The sequence below is a fragment of the Girardinichthys multiradiatus genome, chromosome 5 (assembly GCF_021462225.1).
Source record: "Girardinichthys multiradiatus isolate DD_20200921_A chromosome 5, DD_fGirMul_XY1, whole genome shotgun sequence".
Lineage (NCBI taxonomy): Eukaryota > Metazoa > Chordata > Actinopteri > Cyprinodontiformes > Goodeidae > Girardinichthys > Girardinichthys multiradiatus.
This window is the reverse complement of record NC_061798.1, coordinates 30,783,725-30,799,759: the sequence shown is the minus strand read 5'-3', so window position 1 is coordinate 30,799,759 and position 16,035 is coordinate 30,783,725. Positions and strand designations below refer to the sequence as shown.

Sequence of the window (16,035 nt, the reverse complement as noted above, 5' to 3'; positions counted from 1 at the left end):
TAAGAACAAATTTTTGTTTGTACTTGTCAGTCATTAGAAAAACAGACGGACATTGGACAGCCAGATGGACGGACTTTGATAATCAACACTTAACGTTGTTTTCTTTGTTTTTTCCTTAGAATTGTGTAAAGCCAGAAGATTCAGTTTACAAGAACACCAGTCACAATGATGAAGCAGCGGATGTCCAAGAACAACTTTATGAAAACCTCGTAACAACAAACGACATCAGCTCTGTATATATGTAGTACAGATCACCCACAGACAGTTAATTTTTGCCTAACTTTTAAAGTTTTGATTTCTTGCTTAAGCTTTTTGCTATAGTGTCCATATTATAATCTGTAAACTTATTGAGCTTAGCAATATATATTTATTAAACAAATGTTGCCTAAATGGTACACATTTGAACAATAGTAGCCTGTTTTAACTTTTCAATGTCAGACTAAAACACGGACTCTTCAAAAAACTTTATTCATAGCTTTGGTAGTTTCTAAAAAATGATGAGACATGTAGCAACAGTGTTAACCAGTGTCAAGCCTCTACTTTCTAGAGGCTTGACCTCAGCCAATAGGAGAGAAGCTGAAGCGATGACGCTGTTCCAAAGACCGTTTCTGTCCAGTCCCCTTTATTTTTACATTTCCAGCAGTTTGTTAAAGAGGAAGAGACAATACAGCGACCAAGGAATGTAAAAAGGAAAGACGGCAATAAATTGACTCAGGGAAATCTGTTGGGTACAAAAGGAGGAGAAAACCAATAAAAGGACAGTGAAATTAGAAAAATAATTTATTTTTGAGGGAAAATAATCTTTTAAATATGTTTGGATGGTAATAAATATGAAATAAGTAAACAAGTTAGTGAAAATAAAACAAAAGGAAATTCACTTGTATTAAATAAACAGGAAAAACATTGTGTTCAAGAAAAAATGAAAAAAATTATTTGAAAATGTGGTTTTAAATTTGTGGTTTAAATACATTTATTTGATTAAATAGAAATATATCTGAATGGTTGATCAATTATTGAATACATATCTTCTTTTCATTATTTTGTTGCATTTAGTTGCACTCTACTTAATATTTCTAGCTTTTTTTTGGTCCAGTAATTATTTTATTGAGTCTTTTATTTATTACTTTATGTATTCTTCATTATGGCAAAATTGGTCCTCCATACACAGACTCCATCCACTACCAATTCATATGGAACCGGACCCTCCGTAAAAATATTAACAGGATGCCCAGAAGAAACTTGGTCATCATCTTTTACAATATTATAGAACAGCAGCATATTTAGGTCGGTAATATTAGTGGTTGACTCCCCCTAGTGGTCTGGTATGGAAGCAAATCGTTACCATATTTCAAATGAAAAAGCATTTTCAGAAATGCTTTTTCATTTTAAGAATGTGGCTGCATTGTTTGACTCATAAATGAAATTAGTAATCAATAATTCTATTTGCATTTTAATTTTCTTCTTCAAGACTGCTCATTCTTTCACTTAATTAAAATGAAAAAGAAAAAGACTTTTGAGATTTATTTTTCAAAATGTACCCCAGCAAATAGATACCAGAATTCAATTTGAAATGTAAAATTTGAAAATGAAAAAGCATTTCTAGAAATGCTTTTTCATTTTAAGAATGTGGCTGCATTATTTGATTCATAAATAAAATTAGTAATCAATCATCCTATTTGCATTTTCTTCTTCACGACTGCACATTTTATGCCATAATCAAAAAGAAAACAAAGCAGATATTGCTTTTTCGTTTTCGTGGTCTGCCCGCAAAGTACTGCCCAAAACTCGAAAACGAAAAAGCATTCCGAGCGGCGGGCGCAGAAGAGTGACGTCAGCAGCCGCTCTTCCTCAGCTCCCTGCTGACTGAGCTACCCAGCTTGTTCGGTAGGGGGCGCTGTGCACGTCTGCATTGCATTACATTGCAAACATGCCGAGAAATTGATTGAATTGCAGCAGGGCCTGCACGGTGGTGCAGTTGGTAGCACTGTTGCCTTGCAGCAAGAAGGTCCTGGGTTCAATTCCTGACCAGGGGTCTTTCTGCATGGAGTTTGCATGTTCTCCCCGTGCATGCGTGGGTCCTCACTGGGTACTCTGGCTTCCTCCCACAGTCCAAAGACATGCCTGTTAGGTTAATTGGTCACTCTAAATTGACTTTAGGTGTATGAGTGTGTGCATGGTTGTTTGTGTGTTGCCCTGTGATGGACTGGTGACCTGTCCAGGGTGTACCCTGCCTCTTGCCCATAGACTGCTGGAGATAGGCATCAGCTCCCCTGCAACCCACTATGGAATAAGCAGTAGAAAATGACTGACTGACTGCAGCAGGGCCAAGCTCAATTTGTGGCAGAACTGGTAGTTCAAACAATGCAGCCACATTCTTAAAATGACAATGCTTTTTCATTTGAAATATGGTAACGATTTGCTTCCATAGTCTGGTGCTCCTCCCGTTTTTGGATTGAGTTAGCAGATCAATTTAACTTGCTGTTTTTGCCATTTGCTCCATTTTCCCTTTGCATTTGTTTTGTTGGTAGTAGGTTTTTGCTTCTTAATTTATGCTTCTTTTTGCTATTATCTGTTATTGCAGTATTTGTCCGAGGCATATTTGTGTGTGTGTGTTTTGTGTGTTTTGGAGTTTGCATCATTCGTGTTTTTGCTGCACATCTGGCGTACAAATTGCCAATAGGAGAGAGGTTTATGGAGCTTTACTTTTGACACTCCACATCACATGTGGTTACACGTTTTACAGTCTCTCCTATAGATGCAAGTTTAAAAAAAAAACATATTTTTTTATTGGATGGTTTAAAAGGGACATGATGCATACTTTTATTTTGAAAGCAGACGTAAACCTGAACGTAGTGATGCTTGGTTCTCCTGAGCCATAACAAAAAGCGTGAGGGCTGGCTTAATATTCGTTTGGGGCCTTGTGTGGAGGCTCGAAGTGGAGCCTCGTTTGACCACGGTTGTTTTCTGGAAAGGAAAGGCCCGTACCATCGAGTGAGTGAATTTTGGGGACTCTAACTGTCCCTAACTGCTGAGTAACTGTCCCAGGAACATCTGGGGATTGAGAGGCTAACAGCAGACATGTGGACACCGAAGGACGAACAGCAGCAGCAGGCAGCAGAGGGAGAGATTTCCGGAGCAGCTAACAAAGAGAAGCGGTCTCGTTTGGAAGAAAATAAGCTGCGTCTCAAAATTTTGGAGCCTGTTTTCAACCCCCGAGTTCTGCTGCGCAGATTAGGTTTGTGTGTTTTCATCTCAGTTTCAGTTTAAAAACTGTTTTCAGGAGGCTAACAAATGTAGCTTCCTAACAGAACGTTGTTTTGGTAGCTTAGCTTGCTAACTGTTTGACCTGACTGGGTCAAACACCGTTTAGGACGAAGCTGAAGTAGGCTTCTGATTGTAGATTCCGTTTCGAGAAACGGCTAATGGGCAATTCCGCCTCATTTTTCACTACCTTGAGCATCTGTAATGCACTCTAGCTCGAAGACTACAATACTTAGATACTTCAGACCTGGAATCTTAATCAGGTATTGTGTTGTTTTGTGAAAATGGTTACAATCTGCTTAGTAGAGGCGTGTTCCACATAGATTTCCATAAACCCACTGACATTTAACAGGCTTAAAGTGCCTGTGACATCGAGTTTTTATGATGAATCCAATTACATTTATGCAAAGGCAACAGTAATAAAATATTTCAAAAGGTAAATTCATGTTGCTGAAATGAACTGTTGTTGAGATATATGGTCATAAATTTCACTAAAAGGCACTTCCAGACTACTCCTTTGCACTCTTTTATGACGTAGAAGGGGAACCCCGCGAGTAAACTGACCGCTGTTACAATGGCAGACAACACAGACAGTAGCAAAGAATCTAATGTTTCTATATATATATATATATATTTATATTTCAGTCACTATCAGAGAGAGACGAAGGAGAGTCAGAAGAAGACAGTTAGCTGTCTTTAGATGGCAGAGCATAAGTGCTGCAAGGTGCAGACATCCATCCAATTCTCTATTTTTGCCGGATGCCTGAGTTGCGCTGAGCGCACACTGAATGCGTTTAGTAAGTCTCTCATAAACAAAGCCCGTAGTTGGCCGTATTTTGACCCCGTGTCATCGGTTATGAGGTAATGTTCATATTTCGGAGCATGCAGGCAAAACAAGAGAGGAAAATCCCTGTCTGCTCCTTTCTGCTGCTATCCCTCTAAATGAGTAAAAAAAAAAATCAGTACAGTGTGAGCCCAGCGTCAATCTGCATGAATCATATCCACCTACAGGAAACAGAAACACATCTGGATTTTCAAAATATTTTACTAAAGACAGATTAGATCTCACTATATCAATACTTGCATATATTTATATATAAACTAAGCAACAAATATAGCTTTGCTGCACTCAATGTACTCACCCACTTTAGAATAAAACACATGAAAATATCTGGATGCATAAAACAAAAAGTGAGGCAGATTTAACTGGTTTAACTTCCACAGACTGAGTTGTTTCTGACTTGCCTCCTCATTTATCACTGGCTTTTATTGCTCAATTTGTTTATGGTTCTTGGAGCTCCTCCGGGTTTTGCAAGTGACCGGAGCGGTGCGGAGCAGATACAGTGTAAATCCAGGGTTACAGTAAATATGGCACTGAGTGAAACAGCCGGAGGCGAAGCGAGCAGCATGGAGCGGTAGCAGCTGACACAAGGGATGACTCAAGATATTAAGACACTACCTGGAGTGTCTTTTTTTGTTTTTATTAGAAACTTTAGAGAAACACTTTTTTAAATATATTTTATACAAGTGTAAAAATATCAAATTTAAATAATAATGATTTTGGATTATTATCATGTAAATAAAATGATATTTTCAGATGTTTAATTATTAACAATAACTGCTGATATCTAAATATACTTTTGTGATAAGGAAGTATTCTTACCTGCGGAGCCTTGATCCGTTTAGCAACAGCAGCAACAACCTTTTCTTTGGCGATCTTTTCCCATCAGATGTTCTGAACAGCGTTGCTGGAGCAGCTACTTCAACGTTCTCCTGGTTTGTCAGATATTCTCCTGATCTCTGACATCATTTCTCTTGTGAATTTAGAGGTTTCTTGTTCGAAGCAGTTTGCAGAGAAGTTCTCCAATCACAACTGACTGTGCTTGGTGGGACCAGCCCATCTGTCCCTTGTACGTTTTCCAGCTCTGAGTCCAGGCAGCTCTGATCCTCTTCACTTCAGGAAAGTAGTGCAGACTAACGGCTGCTGTTGTAGTATTGCTGCCACCACCAGCAATGCATCGTTTCACCATATTAACGCTGTTTTTATTGCAACTTGGCTTCTACCTGAACACTTTATCATTGACGCTCACACAATGAATGACCGGAGACTTCCCCCTAGAGGTCATTTCCGGGCGACTTTGTACTTGCAAAATGTAACATTGACATGTTTATTTTGTGTCACAATTGTCTTTCATCGTGTCTTTAATTCTTATATGTCAATTACTGCCCAGTTTCTTCAATATTAAGATGTTTTCTTTCAATTTCTGCATTTGTGGGAAAAGCGTGTCACAGGCACTTTAAAGTAAAAAAATAATAATAATAATAAAAAAAGACAATTGAGACCTTTTATAAAAAGTTTCTATATTTCTAAAAAATTCTATTTTCTCATAATGCATAAAACCATTGAATAGCCTGTAACATCCCTCCTTCAGCACGTCAGAACAATCAGGGCTGCAACAGAAAAAAATTAGAATAAAAATGTTATTGTCCATCTGTACATAAATTCAGACCAATACTGTAAGTAGATTTATTGATATGTTGGTGGCAGGATTTGTTTTTTATATTTTGTTTGGCTTGTCCATGTTACCTATGTGTGAAGCCTTAGTTATGTTAACATTAGGTGCAATTCTAGATCTGTCATACTCAATTTAGAGTTGGAGTAAATGATAGAAATGGAAATATGTATTTTTTGAAAACTTTAAACAGTTGTCATGAGCAGCTTATGGTCAGCTGAAGATTGGTGTGATCTTAGCTTAGAGAGATGGAGAGCACAGCTGAGGAGGAGCCAGAGCCTAAATGTATTACAGGAGTACTTTAAGCATCCTGTTACCTTTTACCAACCTGCCAGGACTGTTTTATGCCTCGATGACCCAGCAGAACCAGCTGGATTCCTCTCAACAACTACTGATGCTTACATGTGGGACTGCAGGTAGGAGGTGTTGCTGCTTACTGAAGAAAGAGAGTTGAGGATGACAATCTGTACATCATCAGGCAACCTTGGTCACTGGGTTGGTAAAACCCAGTGACCAAAAAAACGCTGAGATGGAGCCGGACAGCAGCTTCAAGCTCCTGGGCGTTCACATCACGGAGGACTTATCCTGGACAATAAATGCAGACAGGGATGGGAATTGATAAGAATTTAGCAATACCAATTTCATTATCGATCTTGCTTTTTGATTGAATACCTTATCGATTCTCGTTGAGTTTAGAAAAAAAGTATATTACAAATGGGTTTGGTTGCTGTAACTCTTTAATTTAAAGAATGCACCAACAGCTATCATCCTTTACCAAAATGATTTAAATCTGGGTCTAATACAGTCACCTTCAGGAATGCTTGGATGTCCTCATCCTGAAGTTTAAAATGGAGGAAAAACAATACAAATCTGGCCACAGGTTGGAGTTTGTTTTACTAGAGACAGCAAGTGTGGATGTCAAATCTTCTCAATAGCATTTTTGACAAGTGTGCAATATAAACAAAATAAACATAATTTTAATTTTAGCTTTATGTGTATCAAAAGGCTTTCATAGTCGTGGGTCTATAACTGCAGCTTTGATGGCAGAAAACTGCTCACAGAATCTCTCCACCATCAAAAACAGAGAGTTGCATCTTGTCCTCACATCTAAGAGGAACATGTGCTGGGGCAGCCCTGAAAAGCACCTACAGACAAAAAACATTGCGTAACCATTGTGGATTGATCCTAATCCATTCATTTACATTTTGGTTGACTTTGATTCAAGTATTTAAAATGTATTCTTACCAAGAAGTTGCTGCCTCTCCTTGAGGACTACTTTTGCTATGTGGGATCTCTTCATCCATGAAATCACACAACGAATCCTTGTTGCCCAGTTGGAAATTTTATTGCAGCTGTAAAGCTTCTGAGCTCCAAGGTTTAACGTGTTTGCAAAACATGGAAGCTTGATGATGATTAGCTTTTTCACAACTACACTCATGTTTGCTGCATTATCCACAGTGCATTATCCATGACCTTCTCTTTTACTCAAAACTCCTCAAAGATGCCATCAATCTCCTCCACCACAGCTGCCCCTGTGTGATTTGTAGACTGCTTTATTTTAAGGACTTTTTCCTTATTCTGAACTTCCCTTACATAGTGCAGTGTTACAGTGATGTAATGGTCTTGAGTAAAACTTGTCCATCAATCAGCTGTGATGGCTGCTTTTGTGACATGCTTTAGGTCTGAGATCAGATTGCTCATTTCAACTCCTTACCAAGCTGGGATCAAATGGTTTGTTAAACTGTCTCTACTTGGGGGATGGTATTTTGAGTTGTGAGTCTTTGTCATCTCCCTGCAGAGAATATGTATTGAAAATACATTAAACAGAGCTATACTGATTAAAATAACATTTTGACTGTTCTAATTTTCAGCTGAGCCATGCCAGACACTAAATTATCCAACCAAAATTCAAGGGCTTCTACCGTAGCGAAAGAGTGCAAACCTTTCACCACAAATGTAGTCACTGCTCTGTGACATTTATGTATTTTCGTCTCGGTCATTTTACTCTTCCCTGCTTCGATTAAAGGGTAGCCAAAGGTATGCTAGAGCCAGCATCTGAGCCAGCCTCACTCTGGCAGTCCTTGTCAGATAAATGTTAATATAGGATGGAGATTATTCAAACAGTATGGCCCTAAAATTAATAAAATCAACAACGCCTGAATGAGTTTAGCATTACCTGGGATATTTAAGGCAGAAGGCAATGTGCTGAAAGCTCCCCCTCGCGAGTCACCACAATTGATAAGCAGTGTGTTGAAGATTTACAAGTATGCAAATTAATTGTGTGTTGCTTGGTCAAATGCTTGAGTATGTTGGAGGTACTTCCTCCTTTTGTTGTGGTCAAAGCTCTGCACATGTTGCAACTGACCCTAGTATCGGCTATTTTCACAAAATATAACCATACTTTGAAATGCTTCTGCCTCAACGCCATCTTGGATATGTTCTGAACCAAAATAAGGAGCGTGTTCATGACGTCATCTCGCAAATGTGTCGCATGTTAGTGGCAGTGAACAGTGGAATTGTTATGCATGCACATTAACAATTCCAAGGAAGCGATTTATTGGGAGCCAGTTTTCTACAAGAACCGGTTCTTGATTCCCATCCCTACATGCAGACACTGTGGTCAAGAAAGCCTGACGGAGACTCATATTCCTGAGAAGGCTGAGGCAATTCGGTATGAACACCAGCATCCTCACAAACTTCTATAGATTTATTGTCCAGAGTTCATCCTACTGAACTCTGGACAATAATACTGCATTAAACCACATGTGACACTTTATTAGCCTATTGCTGGTGCACTGTGCGTACTTTGTTTTATCGTACGCTATTAGTACTTTTTGTTATTATGGCGAGTTGAACGGTTCTTCTTATCTCAAGCATTTCATTGCATTGTTGACCTGCATATGACAAAACAAACCAATAAGAGAATAAAGAATATTGCAATGTTTTTATAGGTACCACCAGCGCCATAGAAAGAGAGAGTTACGACACTCTTTGAACTCGTCGACAGGCGGTCACATGGTTCATGTAGCTCTCAACAGTTCCAAACATGTCAGCGGTGTTGGTCAGTTTGAACGGCCTCAGGCTCGACATAATGTAAAAAGCGACTTTTTTCACTCTTTCCTGTGACTTTTGGTAATTAAATAATTATGAACTGATTACTGGTTACTAAATCAAACTTTGAAAATCCAAACAGAAGTAACAATACCTATTATAAATGCTCTTTCTGATCTCCTCCACCTGCTAGCACTTGCTAGCATGGGAATGCTATAACTGTATTCTGTGCAAGCAGTTAAAAGCTCTGATCAACCTTAAGATCTACATCCTTTACTATGTGGAAAGATCTATTGCCTATGCATTTAAAAAAATATATCCAAATATTACAGATGGAAATGAGCAGAATTAAATTTTTATTTAAGAATTAAATAATTTTTAAATGAATGAGGAAAATATGTAGCTGTATGAAAATATGACTCAAGACGTGGGATGATTTCTTTATTTTTGTAGGAGACATAATTATTCTATTTTTTCCTGCCATGCGAACTGAGTACTTGTATCTAAACAGAGTTTATTGTGCCTGTAGTCTGACAACTGTTGTAAAATTGTAATTCATTGACTAAAATGTTCATTTAATTGAAGCTGTAGTTAAAATCGTATTAGATGACAACAACTGTGAATTGTGCAAAAATAACTGGCCAAACAATTTATTGTAAGATATGTAAAATGCAAAACTAGCTTTAATAAAGAAGTACTTGCACTACCATTTATACAGTTTATTAATTACATCTGCACCAATAAACTGTATCTGATCAAATCTGGACAAGGTAGAAATGTGCCCAAGTCCGCATGAGGGTTCATCCTCCTTGGCATCATTGGCACCAGCTCCTTTTGAAGTCAGTCACCACATCTGCTGACCTCCCAGAAAACAATACAGAAACAGTTTAGAGGACTCGGAATCAATCACTATCATAGCTGGAAGGTCATACTGGAAGGCAAGTAAATACAAAGAAAAGTAAATGTGAGAGAAAGAGAGAGATTAATGATAATGTCCCCATTTATGTGGCCGTTGTTGACAAACAATCTATAGCTTTAACTAAATTAACCATGTCAATATCACAGTATTTTTCAAGATGTGCTAGTTCAGTAGCTGGTTATTACAATAAAAATTAGAAAATTATCAACGTTAAGAATGTAAGCTGTAATGGACATTTTAAAATGCTGTATCAGACACAATGAGATAGACCCGTCTAAACCCGCCATGCTTGCAATGAGCTAGGTGCAGTTAAAATACAACGAGTTAACATGCTAAATTAACTAAACTTGGCGATATAAAATATAATTACTAAACTGCGATACAGAACAGTCAACTAAAGCTTCACAATAGCAAAATAATGTTGCATTTTATCAACTTACCGTAAAAAAATCCTTCCGAAACACCAACAATGAACTACGTCCAATGCTGGAGCTGCTGGTGTTTGGACTATTAGCAGCTCCATGACCCACGTGACTTCCGCATTCCATTCTTTCTATAGAAGTCAATGGGAGTGTTGTAACTCTCTCTTTCTACGGCGCTGGGTACAACTATAAACATTTATTTTAGAATAAAGTATCAGTTCTGAATGATATCATTGTTTCTACTGTGTCTCTCTAATGCCCCTTACACACTGTCTCTACTGAGCCCGGCTCTACCCGCTGGGCCCACTTTGCAACTGTTTTCATGTACTGTTTTTTACCCACCGGTACATACTTTTTTTCAGCTCTGCTCCTGAACCGAGGCTGTTCAGGGCTCTCAGGGGTTGAGAGGGGATTACATGTGAGGTAAAATGACTGCTGTTCACTGATTGGCCATGGAACCAGGAAAAATTTGAATGTTTTTGCTGAGGAAGTGCAGGGAAAAGTTAATACAACTCAAGAGCGACTATAATAATATTAAGGACCACAATGGCTAGAGCGGGTCAAACTGAAATTTGCTAATTTACAAATCACAAACCATGCCTGAAGGCTGAAGGAAAGAATCAGATTGATGAATTACAAGCAGGTAGGGACGCTGTATTTAATAACATCCTAAACCAGCTGATCTCACATAAAATCAGTTGTTCAGACGGACAAACATTTCCCCCAAAACAAAAAACAATACCACCATGAAACAGCCTGTTTAGTTCGGATATTTACATTTATTGACGGTCCTTACGAGAACCACCGTCTGCAGGAGGAAGGAGCGGGTAGAAAGCAGCTGCCCGTAATCAGACTTTCTGCATTGGATCAAATGGGAGGAATCCGCAAAACCCAAATATCCAACCTAAAGCTGATTTCATCGGGAAAAAAAAGGTTGCGATTTTGCGCTTTAAAGTCCTTGTCCTCGTTATTGCCATGGCTGAGACAAAAACATCCTTGTTAAGCCTGAAATTGTAACTTCTTCAGGCGAACGTTGGAGCTTCACCAGTTCAGACAGCAGCGTCCCCACCATTAGGAAGAACCCTACGCCTTCAAAGATTTCACGGTTTCAAAAAGCCTGTCCAGTATGGAGTATTTTTCTTAGTATCTGTATTGACCTTTTAAGCAGGAGTTCATAATGGAAGGATGCCAAACATTTTTTACGGCTCTATTGTCCCCTGCATTTTATTTGTCATTACATCCTCTGCCGGCCATATTTTCTGTTTAACTTAAATTTCACCACTGAAGTTCTTCTGTTTTTTTGTTTGCAAACAACATATTAACTCTACAGTGATAAACTCTACTAACCTTACTTGAAATATTTAATTAAATGATCATGTATAATGTACATAATCTGTTTCTGTACTTCCTGCAGATGTTCAGCGGATGCTGTTAGTTAAAGAAGATCCTCCAAAGGACTCAAATCCCCATAACCAAAAGGAGGAAGTTGGCACCAGTCTACAGGTAAATCAACTCTGCAGGATGGAAACCAATGCCAGCAGATTTTCAATACTTGATTTTCTCATAAAGGGCGAGAAGGATGAAGAGTCCACATTGTTTTCACAGTTTTTTCAACCCAAAAAGGAGGACAGATATGTCCCAAATGAAGAAGGTGGAGCAGCAGAATTCACCAGGAATCAAGACCATGAGGATCCTTCTAACTCATCAGGGACTGAAGTCAGTGAGGATGATGATGACGACCATCAATCAAACTCTCTTCAAAGAGATATGAAACATCATTCAAGATCAGGGTCTTCAAACTCTTTTGATAATAAATGTGTTACAATGAAAAACCCAAAAAAGGTCCAGGCAAGCATTAAGTTTAGTTGTGATGACTTGGACAAAATGTCTACTAGAAAGGAAAGATTAAACACACACAAGACAATCCGTGCTGGAGGGAAACCTTTTTCCTGTGATATTTGTGATCTCAGATTTAGCCAAAAGAAAATTTTAAAGGAACACATTAGAACCCACATAGACAATAAACCGTTTTGTTGTGATGTTTGTGAAAAACGATTCAGCAAAAAAGCAATATTAAACAAACACAGGAAGACCCACACAGACGAGAATCCTTATTCTTGTGATTTTTGTGGGCAAAAATTTAATCAAAAATCAACATTTATTGCTCATCTAGGAATCCACACAGGACAGAAACCTTTCTCCTGTGACATCTGTGGACAATTCTTTAGACTAAAAGCATTTTTAAAAGTACACATAACTATCCACACAGGACAGAAACCTGGTGGAAAAAAGCTTGCGAGTATCAACCCAGATGAGAAACCTTATCGTTGTGATGTTTGTAGTAAAGGTTTTAATCAAAACTCTGGATTACATAATCACAAGAGAATTCACACAGGACAGAAGCCTTTTTGTTGTGATCTTTGTGGAAAAAGATTTAGCCTAAAAGACTCACTAAGGAAACACAGAAGGTGCCACACAGGTGAGAAACCTTATTGGTGTGAACTTTGTGGAATGACATTTAGCCAGATCTCTAATTTAATCAGGCACAGGCGAAGCCACGCAGATGAGAAACCTTTTTGTTGTGATCTTTGTAAAAAAAGATTTAGCAATAAATATGGCTTAAACACACATTTGCGAACCCATACAGGAGAGAAACCTTTCTCTTGTGAAATTTGTGGACACAGATCTAAATGTAAGGAATATTTAAAGAAACACAAGAGAACACACACAGGTGAGAAACCTTTTTGTTGTGATCTTTGTGGAAAAAGATATGGCCAGAAGTCGACATTAAACAAACACAGGACAATTCACACAGCTGTTAAACCTTATTGTTGTGATGTTTGTGGACAGAGATTTAATCAAAGATCAGCACTGAATGCACACACAGGAATCCATACAGGAGAGAAACCTTTTTCCTGTGATATTTGTGGACGGTGCTTTAGACGAAAATCATTTGTAAAAGCTCACATGACAACACATGCAGGACAGAAACCTTTCTCCTGTGATATTTGTGGACACAGATTTAACCTAAAAAAGGACTTAAACAAACACATAAGAATCCACACAGGAGAGAAACCTTTTTTTTGTGGTCTTTGTGGAAAAAGATTTAATGACAAACCAACACTAACCGTACACATAAGAACCCACACAGGAGAGAAACCTTTTTCGTGTGATCTTTGTGGAAACAGATTTAGTACAAAACGATTATTAAAAAGACACACAATAATCCACACAAAAGAGAAACCATTTTGTTATGTTTGTGGAAAAGGATTTAGCCATAAACAACTATTAAATGAACACTTGAGCACTCACCCTAAAGGTGAAACTAGCTATGAAAAATCAACGACTGTTTGATTTGCTTGTTGATGGTTGCAGTGCAACAGAGGAATAGGGAAAGTGTAACAGTTCCAGGTTGAGGGTTCTTTGTCCATATTTTTTGTAAAGATTTAATGCCCCTTTTCGACTAGTCCCTACTTAGAGCAGTTTGCTCTGGGTCGACTCGCTTTTTTGGATTTTCTATTAGTGACGTTTACGTGGAACAGTTACTATTTTTAGTACCTGTTTGCTTGTGGTTCCAACCATTCCAAGTCCAATGAAAATGCGATGTCAGTAACTAATATTTTCAACTGTTGAATCGTTTTACGCTAGGTTTATTAAGTATATGAGCACTATTATAGCAAGCTAGCATTAGTTAATATTAGCTTACCATCACACGTCCTGTAGTTCATATCCTTCTGTTTTATACGACAAGGCTTCCCTCTTTCTCCTGAACTTATCCACAGTGCTTCGGGTCTCACTGCACAAACCCTTCTCTCGTCTTTCATTCGGAGTCTGACAGCAGCCATAAACGGAGCAGCAGTCTTGGCTAACTGTGTTTTTTGTGTCTATCACATCACTTCGGACTGAGCAGTCGGCTTGCTATTAACGATCCCGCCCCCATTAAGAACTTAATTGTGATGGAAAATTAATCAAACCTTGGTAAACGGAAAGAAAGAACCTAAACTCAGATCTTCAATGGAAAACAGTGACTTTCTCCTGTCAACGTACTGTTTTCCCAGCTGCCCCAGGAGGCCGAGTGGTCTTCTGGTCCAATCAGCTCTAGCCTGTCTACCTGGACTCTGTTCCCGAGGAACTGCATGTTTGGGTCACTTGCCAGAGCGATCCTAGTTGAGAGGTTTTGTGTCTGGGCAGAGCCATAATCTTTGAATATAACAAAATAGATTACAATGATTTCTGTTCGGGCTGCACGGTGGTGCAGTTGGTAGCACTGTTGCCTTGCAGCAAGAAGGTCCTGGGTTCGATTCCTGACCGGGGGTCTTTCTGCATGGAGTTTGCATGTTCTCCCCGTGCATGCGTGGGTTCTCACCGGGTACTCCGGCTTCCTCCCACAGTCCAAAGACATGCCTGTTAGATTAATTGGTCCCTCTAAATTGCCCTTAGGTGTATGAATGAGTGTGTGCATGGTTGTTTGTGTGTTGCCCTGCGATGGACTGGCGACCTGTCCAGGGTGTACCCTGCCTCTCGCCCATAGACTGCTGGAGATAGGCACCAGCTCCCCTGCGACCCACTATGGAAGAAGCGGTAGAAAATGACTGACTGATTTCTGTTCATTGTTTTTTCTTTTTTTTTGTGTGTGTTGTTTGAACTGGTTAAGTTTATTAAACAGGTTCACAGAATCCAGAGGTTACCTGCAGCTATAAAAGTATAAGATACCCTTGCTTTATGTCATTATGTTTTATGTTGTTGGCAGTTTTATTACCCGTGCTGCAGGTCACAGCCTTTTGCTTTTGTTCTGATTTTGTCTGTGTTTTCCTACTTTCCTGTCTTGTTAACCCACACATGATGTTTCACAGCCTCAGTGAGCTTACTTGAGGGTGGTCTCCCTGTCTACGTTGCTAAAGCTAGTTGAGTGAACACACTTGTCCTTTGATAGAATGGCATGGATTTCATCCATCGTTTTGTTTATTACATTTAGCACATCCATCTTGTCCACCATCTTGTCTTTCAGCTAACGTACTCTTGCTCAGACACACCTGTACAGACATACACACATGCATACATACAGCCTTAATTTTTATATTGCTGCATTGAGAATTATTTTGTTTTGCTGAAGGCCTTTTGTCTATGTACTTTGTTGAAAGTTACTGGTTTAGTGAAAGTTGTTTTAAACACTTCAACTGTGAAGTTGGGTTATTGCTTCATTAAATTCTGGTCTAATTTAATAGAGCTTGTTTGTTTATATTCTTTATATTTGTGAAGTGCTTGCTGATTGAAATTGCCGGTTCATAGATTTACTACTTCATTCCTTGCTCTACAGGTTTAGCTAATTATTAAATAAATTGGAATATTGTGAAAAAGTAAAATATGCTGTCACTTACTTCAGAGGGCGGAACTCATTATGTAGATTCATTATGCATACACTGAAACATTTCAAGCCTTTATATCTTGTAATTTTTATATTTATGGCTCATAGATAATGAAAACCCAAAATTGAGAAAAGGCTAAATATTTGAAATTTATGGTTTCACAACCAAATCAGCTAATTAAATCAAAACACATGCAAAGGTTTCCTGAGCCACTAAATTGATACTCATTGAGGGTCATAGGCTACACAATCATGGAGAATATGCTGACTTGACAGATGTCCAGCAGACAGTCATTGACACCTTGTGGAGGGAGAGCCTAAATAGCTTATTGCTAAAGAAGCTGGTTGTGCAGAGTGTTTAGCCAAACATATAAGTAGGAATTTGAGTGGAAGGAAAACGTGTGGTAGGAAAAGCTGCACCAGAAGCAAGCATAACTGCAGCCTTGGGAGAATTGTCAGTCAAAATCCATCCTGTCCTGTTTTCAGATCAGTAAGTAAGTAACG

At 38.6% G+C, this 16,035-nt stretch overlaps 2 protein-coding genes across 5 annotated transcripts in view; both read left to right on the top strand.

Moving 5' to 3' along the window:
• The window catches only part of LOC124868364 (polymeric immunoglobulin receptor-like), a 35,758-nt gene extending 34,366 nt beyond the window's left edge, over window positions 1–1,392 (top strand). For both annotated transcript variants that reach the window (XM_047365565.1, XM_047365566.1), the window contains one exon: window positions 120–1,392. In XM_047365565.1, coding sequence (XP_047221521.1) covers window positions 120–245 — 126 coding nt within the window. In that variant the 3' untranslated portion in view covers window positions 246–1,392. The remainder of the gene's footprint in view (window positions 1–119) is intronic.
• A 1,324-nt stretch (window positions 1,393–2,716) lies between these two features.
• On the top strand, window positions 2,717–14,526 carry LOC124868356 (gastrula zinc finger protein XlCGF26.1-like). 3 transcript variants are annotated; one of them, XM_047365543.1, is made up of 3 exons: window positions 2,717–3,235; window positions 11,581–11,669; window positions 11,790–14,526. In XM_047365543.1, exons 1-3 carry the CDS (start codon window positions 3,079–3,081, stop codon window positions 13,518–13,520), a joined length of 1,977 nt encoding a protein of 658 aa, XP_047221499.1. In that variant the 5' UTR covers window positions 2,717–3,078; the 3' UTR covers window positions 13,521–14,526. The 3 variants fall into 3 exon arrangements, with proteins under 3 accessions (XP_047221499.1, XP_047221497.1, XP_047221498.1); XM_047365541.1 differs by having other exon boundaries at window positions 2,721–3,235; window positions 11,736–14,526; XM_047365542.1 differs by having other exon boundaries at window positions 2,730–3,235; window positions 11,772–14,526.
• Window positions 14,527–16,035: the final 1,509 nt, after the last annotated feature.

What these genes read in the sequence shown, in the direction of transcription:
- LOC124868356 (XM_047365541.1), top strand. Translation starts at nt 3,079, where the DNA reads ATGTGGACACCGAAGGACGAACAGCAGCAGCAGGCAGCAGAGGGAGAG. An exon ending in AGTTCTGCTGCGCAGATTAG is followed by an intron (nt 3,236 to 11,580) that starts GTTTGTGTGTTT and finishes TACTTCCTGCAG; the next exon opens with ATGTTCAGCGGATGCTGTTA. An exon ending in AAGTTGGCACCAGTCTACAG is followed by an intron (nt 11,670 to 11,735) that starts GTAAATCAACTC and finishes TTTCTCATAAAG; the next exon opens with GGCGAGAAGGATGAAGAGTC.